The sequence below is a fragment of the Poecilia reticulata genome, linkage group LG5 (genome assembly GCF_000633615.1).
Source record: "Poecilia reticulata strain Guanapo linkage group LG5, Guppy_female_1.0+MT, whole genome shotgun sequence".
In the NCBI taxonomy this organism is placed as follows: Eukaryota; Metazoa; Chordata; class Actinopteri; order Cyprinodontiformes; family Poeciliidae; genus Poecilia; species Poecilia reticulata.
The window spans coordinates 1465979-1483565 of record NC_024335.1 but is presented as its reverse complement, the minus strand read 5'-3'; the positions used below and the strand labels follow the sequence as shown (position 1 = coordinate 1483565).

General features: G+C 42.1%; 1 protein-coding gene across 1 annotated transcript; it reads left to right on the top strand.

Moving 5' to 3' along the window:
- Nucleotides 1-11549: 11549 nt before the first annotated feature.
- LOC103464360 (uncharacterized) lies at nt 11550-16949 on the top strand. Its single transcript, XM_008408400.1, has 2 exons — nt 11550-11741; nt 16189-16949. Exons 1-2 carry the CDS (start codon nt 11550-11552, stop codon nt 16621-16623), a joined length of 627 nt encoding a protein of 208 aa, XP_008406622.1. The 3' UTR covers nt 16624-16949.
- The last annotated feature ends 638 nt before the right edge of the window (nt 16950-17587 follow it).

The window sequence follows — 17587 nt, the reverse complement described above, 5'->3', positions numbered from 1 at the left end:
TCCATTTGCATGATGGATAATTTTTTTCTTTTTATCAAAAGCTGGATGACTAAAGTTTTCATGTTGGTGCTTTTTTCTCAGCTAAACCTTTTACTTACAGAGACTTTATGATTCATTTTATTTTTTTCTTTTGGACACGATAAATTATCCCAGAAGTTATCGCGATAAACAATATTGTTGATTTTAGATCATTCTCAAGATAGCAAATATCAACAAACTTTAATTTCTAATGAACACTAGTAAACAAAACAGAAAAACAAATTATGAAGTTTTTGGTAGAGAAAAATGATAAATCATTCAAATGGAAATTATTCAGTTTGTTTTAATTGATCATGTGATTTATTGATATAGTAAAAATTATATCTGAAGGTTTAGAAAACATCAGATTTTTCCAAGTTTTTTATCCTTTTTTGTGTCTCTGCAGCGTTGTGTCACCTTCCTGCTGCTGGGATCACAAAGAAACCTGAACAACTCGGAACCGAACAGAACCAAACGCAGCAGCAGAACACAGACCGGGACAGCACCGACACAGAACCGGTCCATCTCATCCTCCTGGTTTATCCTGAAGTTGATTCCAGGTGAGAATATCTCCAGATGTTCATCAGATCAGCTGCTTAACGGATCAGAACCAGAACTTGGTCTGTTCAGAACCAGAACTTGGTCTGTTCAGAACCAAGCGGGTCCAGCAGCAGAACCAACGCTGTGGATCGGCTTCACTGAGATGCTTAACCTGTCATTTTCTCCTCCAGTCGTGTGGCGACGCACACGCGCGTTGCCATGGTTACACGATGTTTAAATATAGGATATACATTAGCAGCTGCTCAGAGGCAGCAGGAACACACATCCAGTCATTTTCCTTTATTAAAAACAAGATGGAGGCAGAAAACGCAGGAGGAGCTTCGGACTGAAGTTTGGAGCTGAAGTTTATTTTAGTTTTTAAGGACAAAGTGTCATCCTTCCCTCTGACCATCCAGCCTTCATTCAGCTCCTAAACTACTGGAATAGTAATAAGTTTCACTACTGGAGGAATTTTAATCAATAAATCAATCAGTTTTTCGGACTGTCTCTCAGGGCAGAACTCAACCTGTTCATTAAAGGGGCGGTATCAAGTAAAATACACATTTTTAGGTCCATGTCGTGTCATCATGTTATTCCCTCACCTAAAACAAAACTGGGGAGTTGAATTGATTGTTTCATACATGTATGAGACATCCTTTAATTTCCATGGCAACCATTCAGCTAAAACGCCTGGGTGGACCTAGCCCCGCCTTCAAGGCGCAGCTCCTTCAAACTAGCCAGCAGGAATTAGCAAACACCTGATGGAATGGCTGATCTCTCTATAGGAGCTACTGCTCAGAGCAACGCCGGTAAAAAAACATGAAAGGGTTAATAGAGGAGCCATGTTGTTTCAGAAAGAGCAGGAGCTTCTTAAAGAGACACAGACCCAATTTCAAGTTAGTTAAATAACAAAGTCAATTTATTTTATGTCCTGTTTGATGTCTGTAGTATTTTTATAACAACTGAAGTTAACATAATTACTTGGTATAAAACTGTACTCTGTGTGAGGAAAACGCATAACAATCATTTAAATAATCCACATTTCTGTGAAAATGTGTGTTTTATCTCCTTAAAGGTTTCTTCTGTTTCCTTGATTATCAGATAATCAGTCCAATAATAATATCAGACAAAGACGATCTGAATAAACACTAAACTGATCTGTGTTTGAACTCTTAGTTTTCTCTGTGTTCATGGTTTGAATAATTTCCTTATTTACATAGATCTCTAGATCTAGAGATAAATATTTATAAAATGCTTGCCGATAAGTGGAATATCAAAATAAAAGCTGGGTTTATGTTTACTCCAACTCCACTCCTGGTGAGACTGAATTGTTGCTCAAGTAATGATTTTTGTTATTAGTTTGTTTTTTTCCTCCCCGTATGTCCAATCTGTCAGTTAAAAACATTAAATGTTCAGTTTTAACAGCTTTTCAGGCGTTTACTCGTGTTTCTATAGCAACTGTTTCTGCATCAACATCCATCTCTGCGGTCAAGCCAGACAACTTCTGATTGTCTTAAACATTTAGTTAGAAACTAAATATGTAGCTTCCTAACTAAATAGTTGGAAAACTAAATATTTGGCTTATGAATTAAGCATTTAGTTTGGAACTTAGACTTTTATAAATGTAGGAAAATATGACTGAAAAATGAACACCCACATTTTGTTTCTTTGTGACTGGCTAAATAAACCAAATTATTGCTGTAAAGTTTTACAAACGGCATCCATGTTTTAATCAGCGCTGTAGCTGCACCCCCATTGGTCCAAAGGCGTCCAATCAGCAGCCAGATCAGGTCCTTTCTGGTAGCTGGAGGTGCTGAAGGCCTGGGAACGCTTCAGATTTGTCCTGCTGGTTTCCCTGCAGTGGGACACACGTGGTCGTTTGAAGCCAACGTTTCAGAGATTCGCTCCCTATCAGCTGCCATGCTGCCACCGAACAAACAGGTTGATGTTTTTCATAAATGGCAGCTTTAAGGAAGCCGCAGCGTATCTTCAGCTTTCTGGAGAACTGATTCATTCCTGCATGTGGAGGCTGAGCTGAAAGATTCAGGGGAACAGCCACCGGTTAATCAGTGTCACAGCTTGAGAGCGATGACTGCAGCAGCGAGGCGGTTATATAATGTCAGACTGTGGGATTCCCAGCAGCTCTGCCTCCTCCACTCAGCAGTCTGAGGAGAGGAGGGGGAGATTGATGTCGGTGATTGCCATCATGAGTGTGAAGAGTTTAGATTGGCCACCAGCTCCTCTGCTCCTCAATAATCCAATAATTACAAGAAGCATGTTAACAGGGATCCCTCTGCTGCAGCCGGGCGGAATCAGACTCGCATCCATAATGCAGCCAGTCTGAGAGCACAGCGGCGACAAATTACGCCTGGAAAGCCAAACAGCAACACATCTCTGCAGGAAGCTTCTCACTGAAGCAGCAGAGGAAGACTCCGGCAGCCGTCACTGGGAGTATTCCTCTGGTCCCCCTGAGGTCTCTTTAAATAAAATATCAGCTCTGTTTTAATTAAAATCTCCGGATTTAAAGGGACTCATGCAACTCTGACAACTTAAACTGGGAATATGGTTGGAGGTGGCGACTCAAGATTCAGACAAGATAACAGATTTCAGACGCAGCCTGTTCTCAAAGACTTTAAGCTTGACTTGGACTTAGAATCTCATCTTCATCGTTCCATCCGTAGATGCCATCATCATCATCATCGTCGTCGTCATTCTCTCAGGCTGAGGATATCTGCAGAGTCAACGTCTCGATGGATCCTTATAAACATGACGGTTTCAACAACTGGCGTCACAAACTGGATGGACGGGTGGGGATTTCACTCACATTCATAGAAACTGTATTCATCCAAGAGGGGAATTAAATGTTGTCTTAACTCATATAATCCAAACTTGCTTTACAAACATGATGCAAACGCAAAAATCAAAAGCTGCCTCAAGTGGCAGCAAATCTAAAATGCTGCAAACACGCTCAACAAGACAGAAGTCATCCAGACCACTAGGGGGAGTCGATCACCTAATCATACAGGATCACATCCTCTGTAAATGTCATGATTTAAAGCTGCAGTTTGTAACTTTCATAAAAAAATATATTTGTTTTACATACTTTTTGTTGAAACTGTCACTATGAGAGTAAAATCTGAGAGATAATCTGTGAAAAAGTTGAGCTACTCCGGCTTCTCCCTGTGCTAACTAGAAACAACCAATCAGAGCCAGGAGGCGGGACTTAGTAATGACAATCACAATCTCGTGGCACTGCTTATTCCCCCCCTTTCTCTCTGCTGCGCTGCAGCTAGCATAGCCTGCTGTGAATGCTAAGGCTCATTAGCATAACCACTGATTATGACGGATAAACAGTTTTGAGTGTGATTGATGGTGCTAAGACCCTCCTCCTTACTTTGGTTGCATGTTTTTGGTTTGGAGCGGTGAATTTCTTCAGAAGCTCAGGGAGGAAGTGGATGAGATCAATGTTTTCACAGATATTCTGTCTCATAACAAAATGTCACAACATGGTGAGAGTTTCAACAAATGTAAAAAAAGAACATTCTTTATAAAAGTTACATACTGCAACTATAACAAGATATCAGGAAGAAAATAGGAGGGAAGAAAAGGTCTGTTTTCTATAAAACCTCAGCATAGTTGCTTAGGTAACATTACCGACTCCAGACTCCCCCTAGTGGCCTGGAGGACGTACAGCTTGTGGAAAAAGTTTGGGATTTGCTAATTTTTCCTTTTGCTTCTATTTCTTCTGGTTGCAGCATTTTTTGTTTGCAGCAGGGGGGCGGGGGGGTCTGTTGCATTTCTGTCTTTTGTGTGTTTTGGCGTTTGCATCATTCATGTGTTTGCAGCTCTTTTCTATATTTGCATCTGTCAGCCACCAGAGGGAATAATTGTCTAAACATGCAACAATTCAGCCAAAAAATGGATGAATGAAATCAGAACCAGTGCAGCAGTTTATCTGCAGCTATGAGGGCGTTAATCAAGTCTGCTCTGGAGAAGAAGAATCTGAGCTGACGCTCAGGAGAACAGGATGAACCAGTAAAATGGAAAAACGGGTGAATTTCTTTAGCTGTTTTTCAGTGTATAATTTCAGATTTGCTGAATGGAAACTGAACGACTTTGTTCTGATACTTTCTGACTTTGCTGTCTGTAGTGCTCGGCTTCTCGCCCGCCGGCTGCAGCAGCAGATATGAATCTTTAAAAACTCCTCATATATGTAGAGTTTTATTTATTCAGCAGGGAGAGCGACTTCCTGAAAGAGACGTTACATTAAATTCATTTCCCTCAAACCTGTAGAGAAGATTTTCTCCCTTTGGGACTTTTTCTGCACGGTTAATATATAATGTATAATAATAACTTCATGTAGCATATTTTTTTAACACCTAGAAAGGCCTTCCCACTGAAATTAAAGATGAATTACTAATGCAGCAGAGTTGCTGCATGGGGAAGGCTGCTGGTTTCCCCTGCAGAAGCTGCAGGTTTTTGGAAGCAGAATCTTTTAGGACTGATCCGTTATTTACTGAGACATCTGTTTCCCCCTGAAGATCTGAAGGTTGTCGGTTCAGTTTCTTCACACCAGTTTCACCGCAGTAAGGCTGACCGGCTCACCTGGTCAGGACGGATGGCTCCTTACGAACATGATGCCGTCACCAACTCCAGTGTCATAAGTAGGATTGATTTGGAGTCTATGAAGCTGAATTTAAATCTGTCTGCATGATTAACTGGACTGATTAGATTATCTGCATGAATTGGATCCATTTGTCTTCTGAAGTGCTGAGAAATAACATTTATATCCAACTGGTGCTGAATAAATGAACACACAGAGGAAACCTGACAAGCAAACTGAAGGAAATGCACAATATTATCATATATGTGCATATTAAAACTGAGAATGTGGCAGTTAATACCAACCTGACAGTCTAAACGTCTGGTACCAAACACAGAATAAGCTTTATAAAATGTCTTATGGGGGTTTTCCAAGCTCTGTGAATTAAAACATCCTTCATTTAAAGTATGGAAGCCTAAGGAGGACATCTTTCTGTGTTTATAAAGTTTTGTCAGAGGAAACTAAAAGCTGTTTTATCATCCAGCATCAGCCTAAAAAATGTCCTATTATCATGAATCAACTCAAATCGTGATGCATAGAGGTTGTAGTCCTATAATATTTTTATTTTAATGTCGCAGTTCAACTAAGTGAAACTAAAAATGCACCAAATACAGTTATATGACAGTGAGCGGCTGCTGTAAGCTTTAAGCTGTTTAATGCAGAGATGATTGGTTGATGCTGCTGCTCAGATTTGTAAACATCTGATCAATCTGCCAGACTTATAAATATAAGTGCTATAAAATATACATGGGAGAGAACCCATTTAACATGAATTATTAATGTAACATCATAACTCTGACTGGACTCTTATCTGTATAATGGTCTATAATAACGACTATGGATGCTCTAATCAGGGCTTGTGTCCGTGAGAGCAACCCGACTCATTTAAGACCCGACACGAATTAAAGTTCATGAAGACGCAGCAACTTTAAAACAGTAGAATAAAATACTTTTTTCTTTCTTTCTTTCATTCTTATAGCTAACTTGCTATAGATAGCCATAGCCAAACATGATAGCTAGCTAGCTGTCACATGTGTTACAAATGTGCACAAGTCTTTTTCTATATTCTGCTAATGTTGAAAAAACACAATTTGTCAATTGCAGTGTTTCCATTAAATATTAAATTAAAATAAAATAACACATGAATAAGCTTCTTGATATAAGTCATTAAAGAATTATGGCAGTGACAAATGTAAAAGTTACATGATATATTATCATAATTCAGCACTTATCTATCAGCCAATCAGAGGAGACGTTGGAGCAACAAGCCCCGCCTACTTGGAAGCGGCTATGTATTGTAGTCGGCCATTTTACAGAAGAATGATGCACAACTTTTTATGAACTGTGGAGCTGTGAGAGCTCTGGTGGAGCCGGTTGCACAATGTCCAGAAAAATCCATCAACCTCCTGCTACTTCCTGTCGTCTTCTTGGTAGTTTTCTCCAGTAGTAACGTCAGGCTGCCGATCATGTGACTCATGATGTGATAAAGTGTTTCCATTACAGTTTTGTGAAAAACATCCACTTCAATATGGCTGAAAAAACACCTGATCCCAGAGCAGTTTTTTTTTTTTATTGGTGTTTTATTTTAATTTGCATAGTTTTATAGTTAATGGAGACGCAGTTATTCATGTCTGGCTCCTCTGGCTGCCCTCATGTCAGACGATGCTCATAACTCAGTGGAGCGTCTTTCACTGAACTCTTGGCTGAGCTGCAGAGCCTGAAGAGTCACAGTGAGACGGATGAAACAGACTCTTGTCTCTTTCCTCCCAGGCCGTCCTAACCTTGTTTTCCTCCTCCGCCTCCCACCACAGAGTGTTTTAGGACTCTGTGGACGGATCATAAAGCGTGTTTTTTTACAGCCTCCTCCTCTCTCGTTGTTTATCTCGGAGTGAATGGACGTCAGGAGCTCGTTGAATATTTACAGCGGCCATTAGAGTCTCAGCTCAAAGGAGAACAGAGCAGAGCAAACTGAGGGGAGGGGAAAGAAAGAAAAACCTCCATATTTTCTGTTTTATTCTTGGCTTCACAGAACAGATGAATCAACTGATGATGCAGTGGAACCAGATCCTTCGGATTTCCCTCCGATCGTTTAAAGATGTCTTGATCAAAGTTTTTTCAGGCTTTCTGGAGACGTTTCGGGTTTTTTGGTTGCTTAGCACCAACTTTCAGTCCAGTATTTGACTCAAGAAATCATCTGTGAATTATTGAAGCACTAAAAACCTTCCAGTTGTTGTTTTATATCTACAAAGTATTTCCCAAATTCCTTCATGATAATCTGCACTGGACTGAATTTTCTGCTGACTGGTCTGAAGGAGCTGAGTGGGGGAGGAGGCGGAGCTAGGTCCACCCAGACGTTTTTCACAGCTGAATGGTTGCTATGGAGATGAAAATATAGAAATATTGAATATTGTGATTGAAGGAATCAAAGCAACACTCCAGTTTGTCTTCCATGAGGAAATAACATGGTTTAAATCTAAAACAAGGTCAATTTGTACGTCATATTTACTGCTCCTCTAACTCTGAATAAACATGAGGGCTGGATGTGCCTCAGGCAACAACCACAAAATAAAATATCTGAGTTTTATTTCTCCGGCAGGAAAATCTCTGCAGCTGAGATAAAAAGATTAAGTGTTTAGCTTCTCAGTGTTTGTGCCACAGCGTAGATCTATGTCACACAGACTGAGTCGCTTCATTTCTCTCCTGGAGGAAAGGTTTGGATCTCGGTGAAAACTAGGCTCACGTCACTAAGAGCCGCTCTGAGCAGGTCCAGGCTCCGACCCGACCCGAAATCAGCTTCATTCTCTTTGTTGAGGAAGAGGAGCAGAAACCACTCTGGGTCAAACCTTAACGAGGTCGGGCTTCGCTTAAATTAAAGAAGGGCGGGAGCCGTAGAGGTCCATGGCTCAGGCGGGTCGTCAGTTCATCATGGACCCCAAATGTCTGGCCTTCAAGGAGGAATAAAAGGAAACCAGAAGCTCCTGTTTGTTACATTTATTCTCCTGAAACATCCTGAATCCAGTCTTGAAGCAATCAAAAGTTGCTGCTGAATAAGGGAGACAAAGTGCCTGAAGTTGTGGATAAAGTTAGTTTAAAGGAAAAACTCTGAGGCCTTGTCCATTACAGCCGGATATTTATGTGATTTTGGCCTAAAATGATTTATAATGAAAACTCTCTGTTTTTGTATTTGCATGTGGAAACCAGAGATTTAATAATGGGATCCTGACGTCACATGTGTGACCATTGTTAGTAGATGAGCTACTGATTCTTGTGTTGTTTCAGACACTTTTTACTTGAGCATTTAAAAACCCAAATGATCCAACATGGAGGCTCGTCCTCCACATACTGGTTTTAACAGGATTCCCAGTCAGCATCGTCTTGTTTTATTAATTAACTTTATATTCTAACACTGTATTGAAAAGTAGTTCAATCTCTCTCTGTCCACACAAATGAAACTCCGCCGCCACGTTTAATTCCTAACAGGAAGTCGGTGTTGTTTTGAAGGATTCTGATTGGCTGACAGGTTTTAGCTTAGCGCTACACTGCCCCCTATTGGTTTGGCATGCTTTAAACAACACTCAGTGGTGTAAATTAGCAGACTTGTGTTAATGAACAGTTTTCCTGAACTGATCAGGTGTGGACGTGATTATTTTATAAAAGCGAAAATCTCCACTACATCATTTTAAAAAGGTAATTGAGAATAAATTAGAGTTCAGGAATAAAGTTTGAACTATGAGAACACCAAAAATTGTAATTCTGTTTTGCAACTTAATTCAAGATATTGATAATAAAGTGTGAATAATAGGCGTAGAGTTAAAACTGATTCACATTTATTTAATGTTTTTGAACCAGAAATCTGGCGCCGACTGACGGCTGCTGAGCCTCAACCAGAACCTTTAGGAGCGATTAGTTTCCTTGAAGGGAGATGAATGTTTTTCTTCCTCTCTGTTTCATCGGCATGTCACTGGGAATCATCCATTGCTGATCATCTATTATTGATCAGTTGCAGCTGTTAATTATGGATGAGGTTTCTAACGAACGCCGCCGCCGGCTGAGATCTGTTCTCACCTTCCAGGAGAAAAGCGACGGAGACGTGATTTATTTCCCCAACAGAACATCGAGTGACAGTGAATGCACCGTGATGAGTTCAGGGCTCGTTTTGATGTAGGAAACTTGTACTGTTTTAAAGTTTCTGAAGACATCTAATGATATTCTGTTGGCCTATAATTTTGATATTTTAGGTTTTTCCTGCAGTGATTTAGTTCCCTCAGTTTATGTTTCCCAGGGGAATAAAAACCGTGTGACACAGAGGCTGAATTCTCCTCAAAATGGGAAAGACAAGACAGTGCAGCAGTAAGATGATAAATGAACTTGTGGAGCGTTTCCTGGTCAAAGTGAAAGGGTTCAAAATAAAGGCAGAGAATCAAACACCGACATGCAGGACAGGAGGCAACTTCATATTATATTACATTTAGTTTGCAAACTAAATATTTAGCTTGTGTATTAAATATTGTTTGTAAACTTAACATTTATTTTGTAAACTGTTAGCTAAATATTTGGCTTGTGCATTAATTTAGTTTGGAACTCTGACATTTATTAATATAGGATTAATATGGTGAAAATATGACTGAAACATGAATATCCACATTTTTGTCTGCCTGACAGAAAAATGGACGTAGAAATAAATAATCAGGTTCAAACGAACCTGAAATAGTTGTAGAAATAGTTGCAGAAATAGTTGTAGAAATAGTTGCAGAGGACAAAAAGTTGCACAATAAATCCATAAAGAACATTTGAAACCAGACAGAAACCAGAATAAGTCATTGAAATGATACTTGAGTCATTGTAAATCAGAGGAAATGAGCCGCAGGGGTCAAAGTTCAGGAAGCAAACAGGACAGAAGGAGTTTTAATGACACAACATCTCGGTTCTGCAGCCTGATGCTGATCTGCTGTTCAGCTACAAACTGATCGTCTGGGGAACTGGACTTCAGCTTCAGTTCTTCCAGCTGGAAACCAGCATTCAGGCTGACCTCTGACCTCTGACCTGAACCTTCAGAGCCACATAAAGACGCTTCCAAAGTTGGCCTTCTATCAGCTGAAGAACATTTCCAGGGTCAGAGAACGAATGTCTCAGACGAAAGTTCTCTTTAGTCGCATTGATCACTGCAGCAGGTCTGACTAAAAGAATCAGTCCTGATCCAGCTGCAGCTGATCCAGAAGCTGCTGCTGGAGTCCTGACTAAAACCAGGAAGACAGAGACACCACCCGGTTCTACACCACCCAGTTCTACACTGACAGACTTTAAAATACTGCTGGTAGTTTATAAATCACTGAATGGATTTAAGATCTGCTGCTGCTGCTGCTGCTGGATCAGTCTTCAGACCCCTCAGCTCTCCTGGTTCTGGTTCTGATCTGCATCCAGAACCAGAACCAAACATAGAGAAGCAGCATTCAGCTTCTATGCACCACAGATCTGGGACAAACTTCCGTAAAACAGCCGAAACACTGAGTTCCTTTAAATCCAGACTAAAAACCCGCCTGGTTAGAGATTTAGAAACACGATGGATCAATAATCAATAATCTGATGTGTAATGATGGCGAAATGCAATGCTTCAGTTGTTGAGTGTGTTTTTATGACTTTGTATTTTTGTGTTTTTATGACGTAACACACTTTGAACTGCCTTGTTACTGAAGTGCTACTCAAATAAACTTGATTGATTGATTGATTCAGTGGCTTCATTCGGATCAGAACAGAACCGATCAGGAGTAATAATCAGTTTAATAAAACCTTTATTCCTCCCAAACATCTCCGTCAGCCTGAGCTGATTTTGGTAAACGTCACTGGAGCCTTTAACTTGTGGAAATTGTGGGTCTTTGAGCTGCTTTTGGTTATTATTATGAAGTCGGGTTAAAAAAAACATTCCAGGTTTCCTGACTCAACGTCTCCGGAGCGAATTTTTCCGCCTCCTGCAGTGAGACCTCTCGCTTCAGGAACAGGCCTCCCACCGAACGCTTTTCTTTGAACGCCGAGCCGCTTGGAAATCTGCAGCCTGTTTCCATCTGCAATTAGTAAATAATTTCAGTTTGAAATCAAAACGAACCCGGAACCAGACGGGTTCTCTGCCTCTGCAGATGTTTGCTGGGCTTCATCTTTAATTCCGAGTGAAAAGCATCAGGTTTTAATGTGAGCTTCATTAAATCTTCTGTCTGGAGTTTAGGCTGAGGAGAAACGAAGGGAAAGGTGGCAGAGCGAGGATTTACCGAAGGCCGCTTCCATCTTCTCTCATTCAGTTTGACTTCCTCCCTCCTCTTCCTCACCCCCGCAGATGCCTTGATCTCTCTTTAGTCTCTCTTTCCTCCATCCAGAGAATCATTAGAGCTCAGATGTGATGGCTGGGACACATCAGAGGGAATCTGCAGCCCAATGTGTCGAAGCTTCACCTCTTTTCAACTCTTCCTTTTCTGATCTCATTAACATTTACATTCGCTCCGTAGATCCTCCACCGCTGAGCAGCTCCCACCGTTTCATCACTTTCTGCTGGAGAAAAACTTCTGTTCCTGCAGGAAAACGTGTTTATCAGGTGATGAAAATAAATTATTCTTCCTCATTTATCACCTGTCTGTTTCTAACCTTCATCATTTTCAGCAGATCTCAAGTTTCTATAAAGTAAAAAATAAGATGAGTAAAATTTTCCTCTCATGAAATTATTCTTTGGTTGATTTTTTTAATGCGATAAGCAAAACACCTGGAGGTGGAGTTCCAGAAAGAGGAGGAGCTTCTTAAAGAGACAGAGGCCCAATTTCAAGGCCTTACCTTAGGAAGTACATTTTTTAAATGTAGTATATTTATAACAACTGAAGGTTACATCGTTTTTTGATTGTGCTATGAAATGGCATTATACTGACCCCTTACTTTGACATAATACTGCACCTTTTAACATCTGCGTGGTTTCTAAAGATCTAATTGGATCAATAAGAAAAAGTCAAACTTTCCTCCTCAGATCCACAGATTCTGATGCTGAAACTGGATCAAAGTTCTTGTTTTTAGGTTTTTTTCTGAGCAGAAATGTTTGTTTTTCAGGATTAACGTCCACTCAGCGTTCCTCTAGCAGCAGGACCCTACAGAGCAGCGGCAGCTCACACTGAAATCTGCAGCAGGTTCAGATTAATTCAATTGATTCTTTACTGTTTGGGTTTTAGAGTTACATCTGGGATTAAATTATTTCCTTGATATTCTCAGCTCAGCCCCTTTATTTTTTTTCTCTGTCTTTTAATATTTTATTTAAATCTTGTTGCTAGTGACTGAGAAATCATCCGCATGTGAATATTTACAACATTTGGTCCTTTGATTGAAAAGAGAGCGTCTGTGTGTTTAACTTTTTCTGAGCAAAACACCTGCAATCATTACATTTGCTTTTTGAAAGCATGAAGAAATTCAAGAATGGAAAAGGAAGCGAAAAAACGCAGAGCAACTTTTATATTTTGTTCACAGGATTAAAGATAAATGATAGTTTTTCTGGACATCTGCAGCCACACAAGGAAAAGTAAATAGAAATGCTTAAATTTGTAAAATCAACCTTTGGACAAAAGTGACAACATGCTGTGAAACAACACTGCTTCAGCTACACAAGCAGCAACTTTTTAAATGATCTCTGCTCTTTCCAGCAGACATGGATTCATTCTTGTTTTAGATGTTTTGTGGTCATAATCCCATCTCCACTTGGCTCCAGGATAAAGTTGTCCCTGTCAGCTACGTGATTTTGAAACAGACTCTTTTGGCTCTGATGGTTTTGGGGGTTTTCCCGTCCCGGCATGGACTAATAATAATATTAAAATGCTTAATAATTAATTGATACATCCAGGATGTGTTTTTAGGAACAGAAAGCTTAACATCTGATACTCAGATTTTTTTTTATTCAAGTGATCATATAAAAGACGATTTTTTAAAAATCTGACAAATATTTATTAGCTTAACCTATCACTGTTTTTTTTTTTTATAAATGTATCACAAATATTGTGCAATTTAATCTGATTTATTCCGAATGTTTATCAATGTGTTCCTGCATTTAATTCCATATTATTGTGGCAATTATTGGTTTATCATGGCAGATGAATAAATTGATCATTCAGAAACAAGTTCAGATCATTTTTACTTTCCAGTCGGTTTAGAGTAATGATGATGATGATGAAGGGGGAGCTGATCCTGCTCTTCCTCAGTGTTGCTCCTCTTCCTCATTTTGATTCCCAGTCCTGCTTCGTGCCGTCAGCTCTCTCTGAGCTCCTCTTCCTCGCTGACAGATCATCAATGAGCGTATGCCCACAGGGGAAGAGGCTCCGGCTGGGCGCCATGGATTTCCAATCGGCCTGTCGACCCGCTGAGGGATGGCAGCCGAGAACAAAATGTACCGAGAGCACTGGGAAGGCTGCGAACACACAGGACGAACTACTGGGAACCACTGGGAAAGACTGGAATCACTGGGAGCCACTTGGATGACTGGAAACCACTGGGAAAAAGTGGAATTACTGGGAACCACTGGGATGACAGGGAATCCTGGGAGTCACTAGGAATCCTGAAAACTGCTGGTAACACTGGGGAAAAACTGGAATCATTGGGAACCCTGGGATTACTGGGAACTACTACGAGCCTCTTGAAATAACTAGATCCACAGGGAACCACTGGATTCACTGGGAACGACTGGGAATCCTCGGAACCACTGGGGAAACCTGGAAAGACTAGAAATGCTGGGAACTACAGGGAACCACTGGGAACCAAGGGACTGGTAGCTTCGGGATCTTCAGACAGACCGGTTAGCTCCAGCTGGACCCAGTAGTTTCGGTCCTGCCCATTAGCCTCAATCAGACCTGTTAGCCTCATTTGGGCCTGTTAGCCTCAGTCTGACTTGTTAGCCTCAATCGGACCCAGTAGTTTCAGTCCGGCCCGTTAGCCTCAGTTCGGCCCGTCAGCCTCAGTTCGGCCCGTTAGCTTCTCCTCCAGGCTGATGTTATTACAGGGACAGTCATTTTCAGAGGCGCTGCTTCAGCTTCTTTTGCTGGACGGCTAACCAGACGAGCTGCAGTCAATTAAAACTGATTAGAGCTGAGAGTGAGGCGCTGCTGCAGCTCCTGTGGCTCCTGGTCTCAGGTGACATTTCCTGCTGACATTCAGGGACAGAATCTTCCTTTTTTAAGTTCTTAATGAGCCCATTACTGGTTCCCAGCGACCCTGTTTACTGCTGCTGGGCTGCTGTGGTTTCTGAGGAGGGGGGCTTTAACAGCTCAGCCTCTCTCTGCTGCAGGTTTACATTAAAACCTTCAACCTCAGGTTAACTTACAGACATTTTAAGTTTATCTCTGTTCCTGGCCAGCAAATCCTGCAGATCAGGATTTACATCAGTCAAAGCATCAGCTTTGAGAAGCTTTGACAGATCAAAGCTTCTGATCAGTCAAAAATTTTACAATTGCTACTATTAGCTACTGCAAATTCACTCATCATTTATAAATGCTCTGTGGATTTGCAGATCATGTTTTGACAAAAATTAAGCTTAAGAAAATCCAGGTTTCTGAAAACACAAAATCTGTCATTTTAGGCTGTCGCAAAATCCTGGAGGGCCTGATAAGACAGTCAAGAATTTTTTGGACAGTCGTGTTTCCCTTTTTGACCAGCAGTGATCAGTGATCAATAATATTTCCTGTTCTGATGTCTAAATGCTGCTTTCGTCTGGAATATTTCATGCTTATCAGATGAAAGAGTGTTTAGTTCCCCGGGTTTCGCTCGGTCGGGTCGCAGTGTTTCCACATTAAGGCCGATTGATCTGAACGGCCCTGAGTGCAGTTATGTCATCACCCGCATCATAACTTTTCATATTCACACACAGAAACACATGAAGTCAATTAATGGATGGATTCTCCGCCGCTTTGTTACGCTGCAGCAGCAGAAGTTGCTGCAGATTGATGCCAGGGTGGAACGACATCAGAGAACAGCTGCTGCTGCTGCTGCTCGTCAAGCTGGGAAGGGTCAAAGGTCGTCGTTCACCAGAAAGGAAAACTTCTCATCAGCTGCCAAGGAGCAAGACATTCATCAGATTCAGCCCCTTCTTTCTAGAAACAAGATGGCCGCCGGAGTGAGGTTAGAAAAGCTGCATCTGGATGGAGGACAGGATGTCAGAGTTGAAGCACGGTGGTGGATGGTTGATGATGTGGGCTTTTACTTGTTAAAGGGACAGTATTCTGTATTTCCCATGCATTTTTATTGCATTAGCAAGCAAAAATTATACATATATCAAATATGACTTAAAATAAATTTTACTCCTTATTTTAACACCTTGAAATTGGACCTGGGGGTTGCACAGTGCACAGTTGCCTTGCAGCAAGAAGGTTCTGGGTTCGATTCCCAGCCCAGGGTCTTTCTGCATGGAGTCTCCATGTTCTCCCTGTGCATGGTGGGTTTTCTCCAGGTACTCCGGTTTCCTCTCACAGTCCAAAAACACGACTGTCTCTAAATCCTCCCTAGGTGTGAGTGTGTGTGTGCATGGTTGTGTGTCCTGTGTGTCTCTGTGTTGCCCTGCGACAGACTGGCGACCTGTCCAGGGTGACCCCGCCTCTCGCCCGGAACGTTAGCTGGAGATGGGCACCAGCAACCCACCGACCCCACTRAGGGACAAGGGTGTGAAGAAAATGGATGGATGGAAATTGGGCCTCTGTCTCTTTAAGAAAAACTTGTTTTTTCTGAAAGTCCGCCTTTAGGAAGTCGTCACAACATGGCTCCTTTATTAACCCTTTAATGAGCTCAGCAGTTCCACCAGGTGTTTGCTAATTGCTGCTGGCTAGTCTGAAGGAGCTGAGTGGGGGAGGAGCTGCGTCTCAAAGACGGGGCTACGTCCACTCAGACATTTATGACTGCTGAATGGTTGCTATGGGATGCTTTTGATGAGGGAATAACATAACATTATGGAAAGATTTATTTTTTAAAAAGTGAATTTTGCAGGATACTGCCCCTTTAAATGGACCATGTTCTCCTCTGTCTGCTAGAGTCAAAGGTCGTCTGGGTCCAAACTGGGTCAACATTTGTTGCAGGTGAAAAAGGGAGAGAAACTCTGGATAGAACCAGAACCAGAACCTCCTGCTGCCTGTAATGATGCTCCATGTGTTCAGCAGACCGATGCCACAGCGCCGCAGCATCTGGTTCTGGCTCCGATTGGACCCATCCTGGACGTGTCCGGAGGAACGCTCCGTCCTGCTGCAGGCGGTGAGGTGAGGCTGATCCGCTCCGGCCCAGATGTGGAACATCTGTCCCCCAGAGACCCGTCCTCTGGGACGTCCTGTTCCCCCAGGAGGCTGCAGACGCTGAGTCAGCGCCGTCCTCAGCCGACTCAGACCGAGGTCAGAGGTCGTCGGATGAACAACACGTCAACGCCTCCGCCGTCTTTCTGGAAGTATGAAGAAACGTCTTCATCAGGGAGCTGATGCAGCGGACTGAGCTGAGGCTGAGCTGGTACTGAAACCGTCCATCAGCCCCCAGAGGTCACGCTGAGGTCAGATTCAGGGATTTCCAGCTTTTAATCTAGAAGCTTGAAATCAGTCGAGTTTATTTGTAGAGGCCATTTCAGCAACACAGCAGTTCAACGCACTTTACATCATAAAAACTGAAAAACTATCAACCTTTGAGAAACCAAACATTTCATTTTGTCAAATTCCATAATCAAAATCATCGTTACACATCGGATTATTGATCAATGTTTCATTTATTATGGTTCTGAAGCAACTCTAACCAGGTGGGTTTTTGGTCTGGATTTAAAGGAACTCAGTGTTTCGGCTGTTTTGTAGTTTTCTGGAAGTTTGTTCCAAATTTGTGGTGCATAGAACAGGGAAGCCCAAAGTGGGTCCTGGAGGCCCGGCATTCTGCATGTTTCCGTTCTGTCCTTGGTGGCAGAAACAACCTGTTCAGCAAGTCAATGTTCTTCTTAGGCCTCTAATGAGCGTCATTGGATGCAGGTGCGATAAACCAGGAAGAGAATAAAACATGCAGGATGCCGGGCCTACAGGACCCACTTGGGTCACCCCTGGCATAGAATCTGAATCAGTGGCGCAACTACACATTATTCAGGTGGATGCGAAAACATAGATCGGCGCCCCCCTTCCCCCCGAGGGAAGGAACGTCAGGGTGAAGGAGCGTCGCTCACTCAACGTAGAACCGGGTGACGTAGAACCGAGTGACGTAGAACCGAGTGACGTAGAACCGAGTGATGTAGAACCGGGTGATGTAGAACCGGGTGACGTAGAACCGGGTGACGTAGAACCGGGTGACGTAGAACCGGGTGACGTAGAACCGAGTGATGTAGAACCGGGTGACGTAGAACCAGTGATGTAGAACCGGGTGACGTAGAACCAGTGATGTAGAACCGGGTGACGTAGAACCGGGTGACGTAGA

What these genes read in the sequence shown, in the direction of transcription:
- LOC103464360 (XM_008408400.1), top strand. Translation starts at nt 11,550, where the DNA reads ATGGCTGGGACACATCAGAGGGAATCTGCAGCCCAATGTGTCGAAGCT. An exon ending in CAGGAAAACGTGTTTATCAG is followed by an intron (nt 11,742 to 16,188) that starts GTGATGAAAATA and finishes TCTGTCTGCTAG; the next exon opens with AGTCAAAGGTCGTCTGGGTC.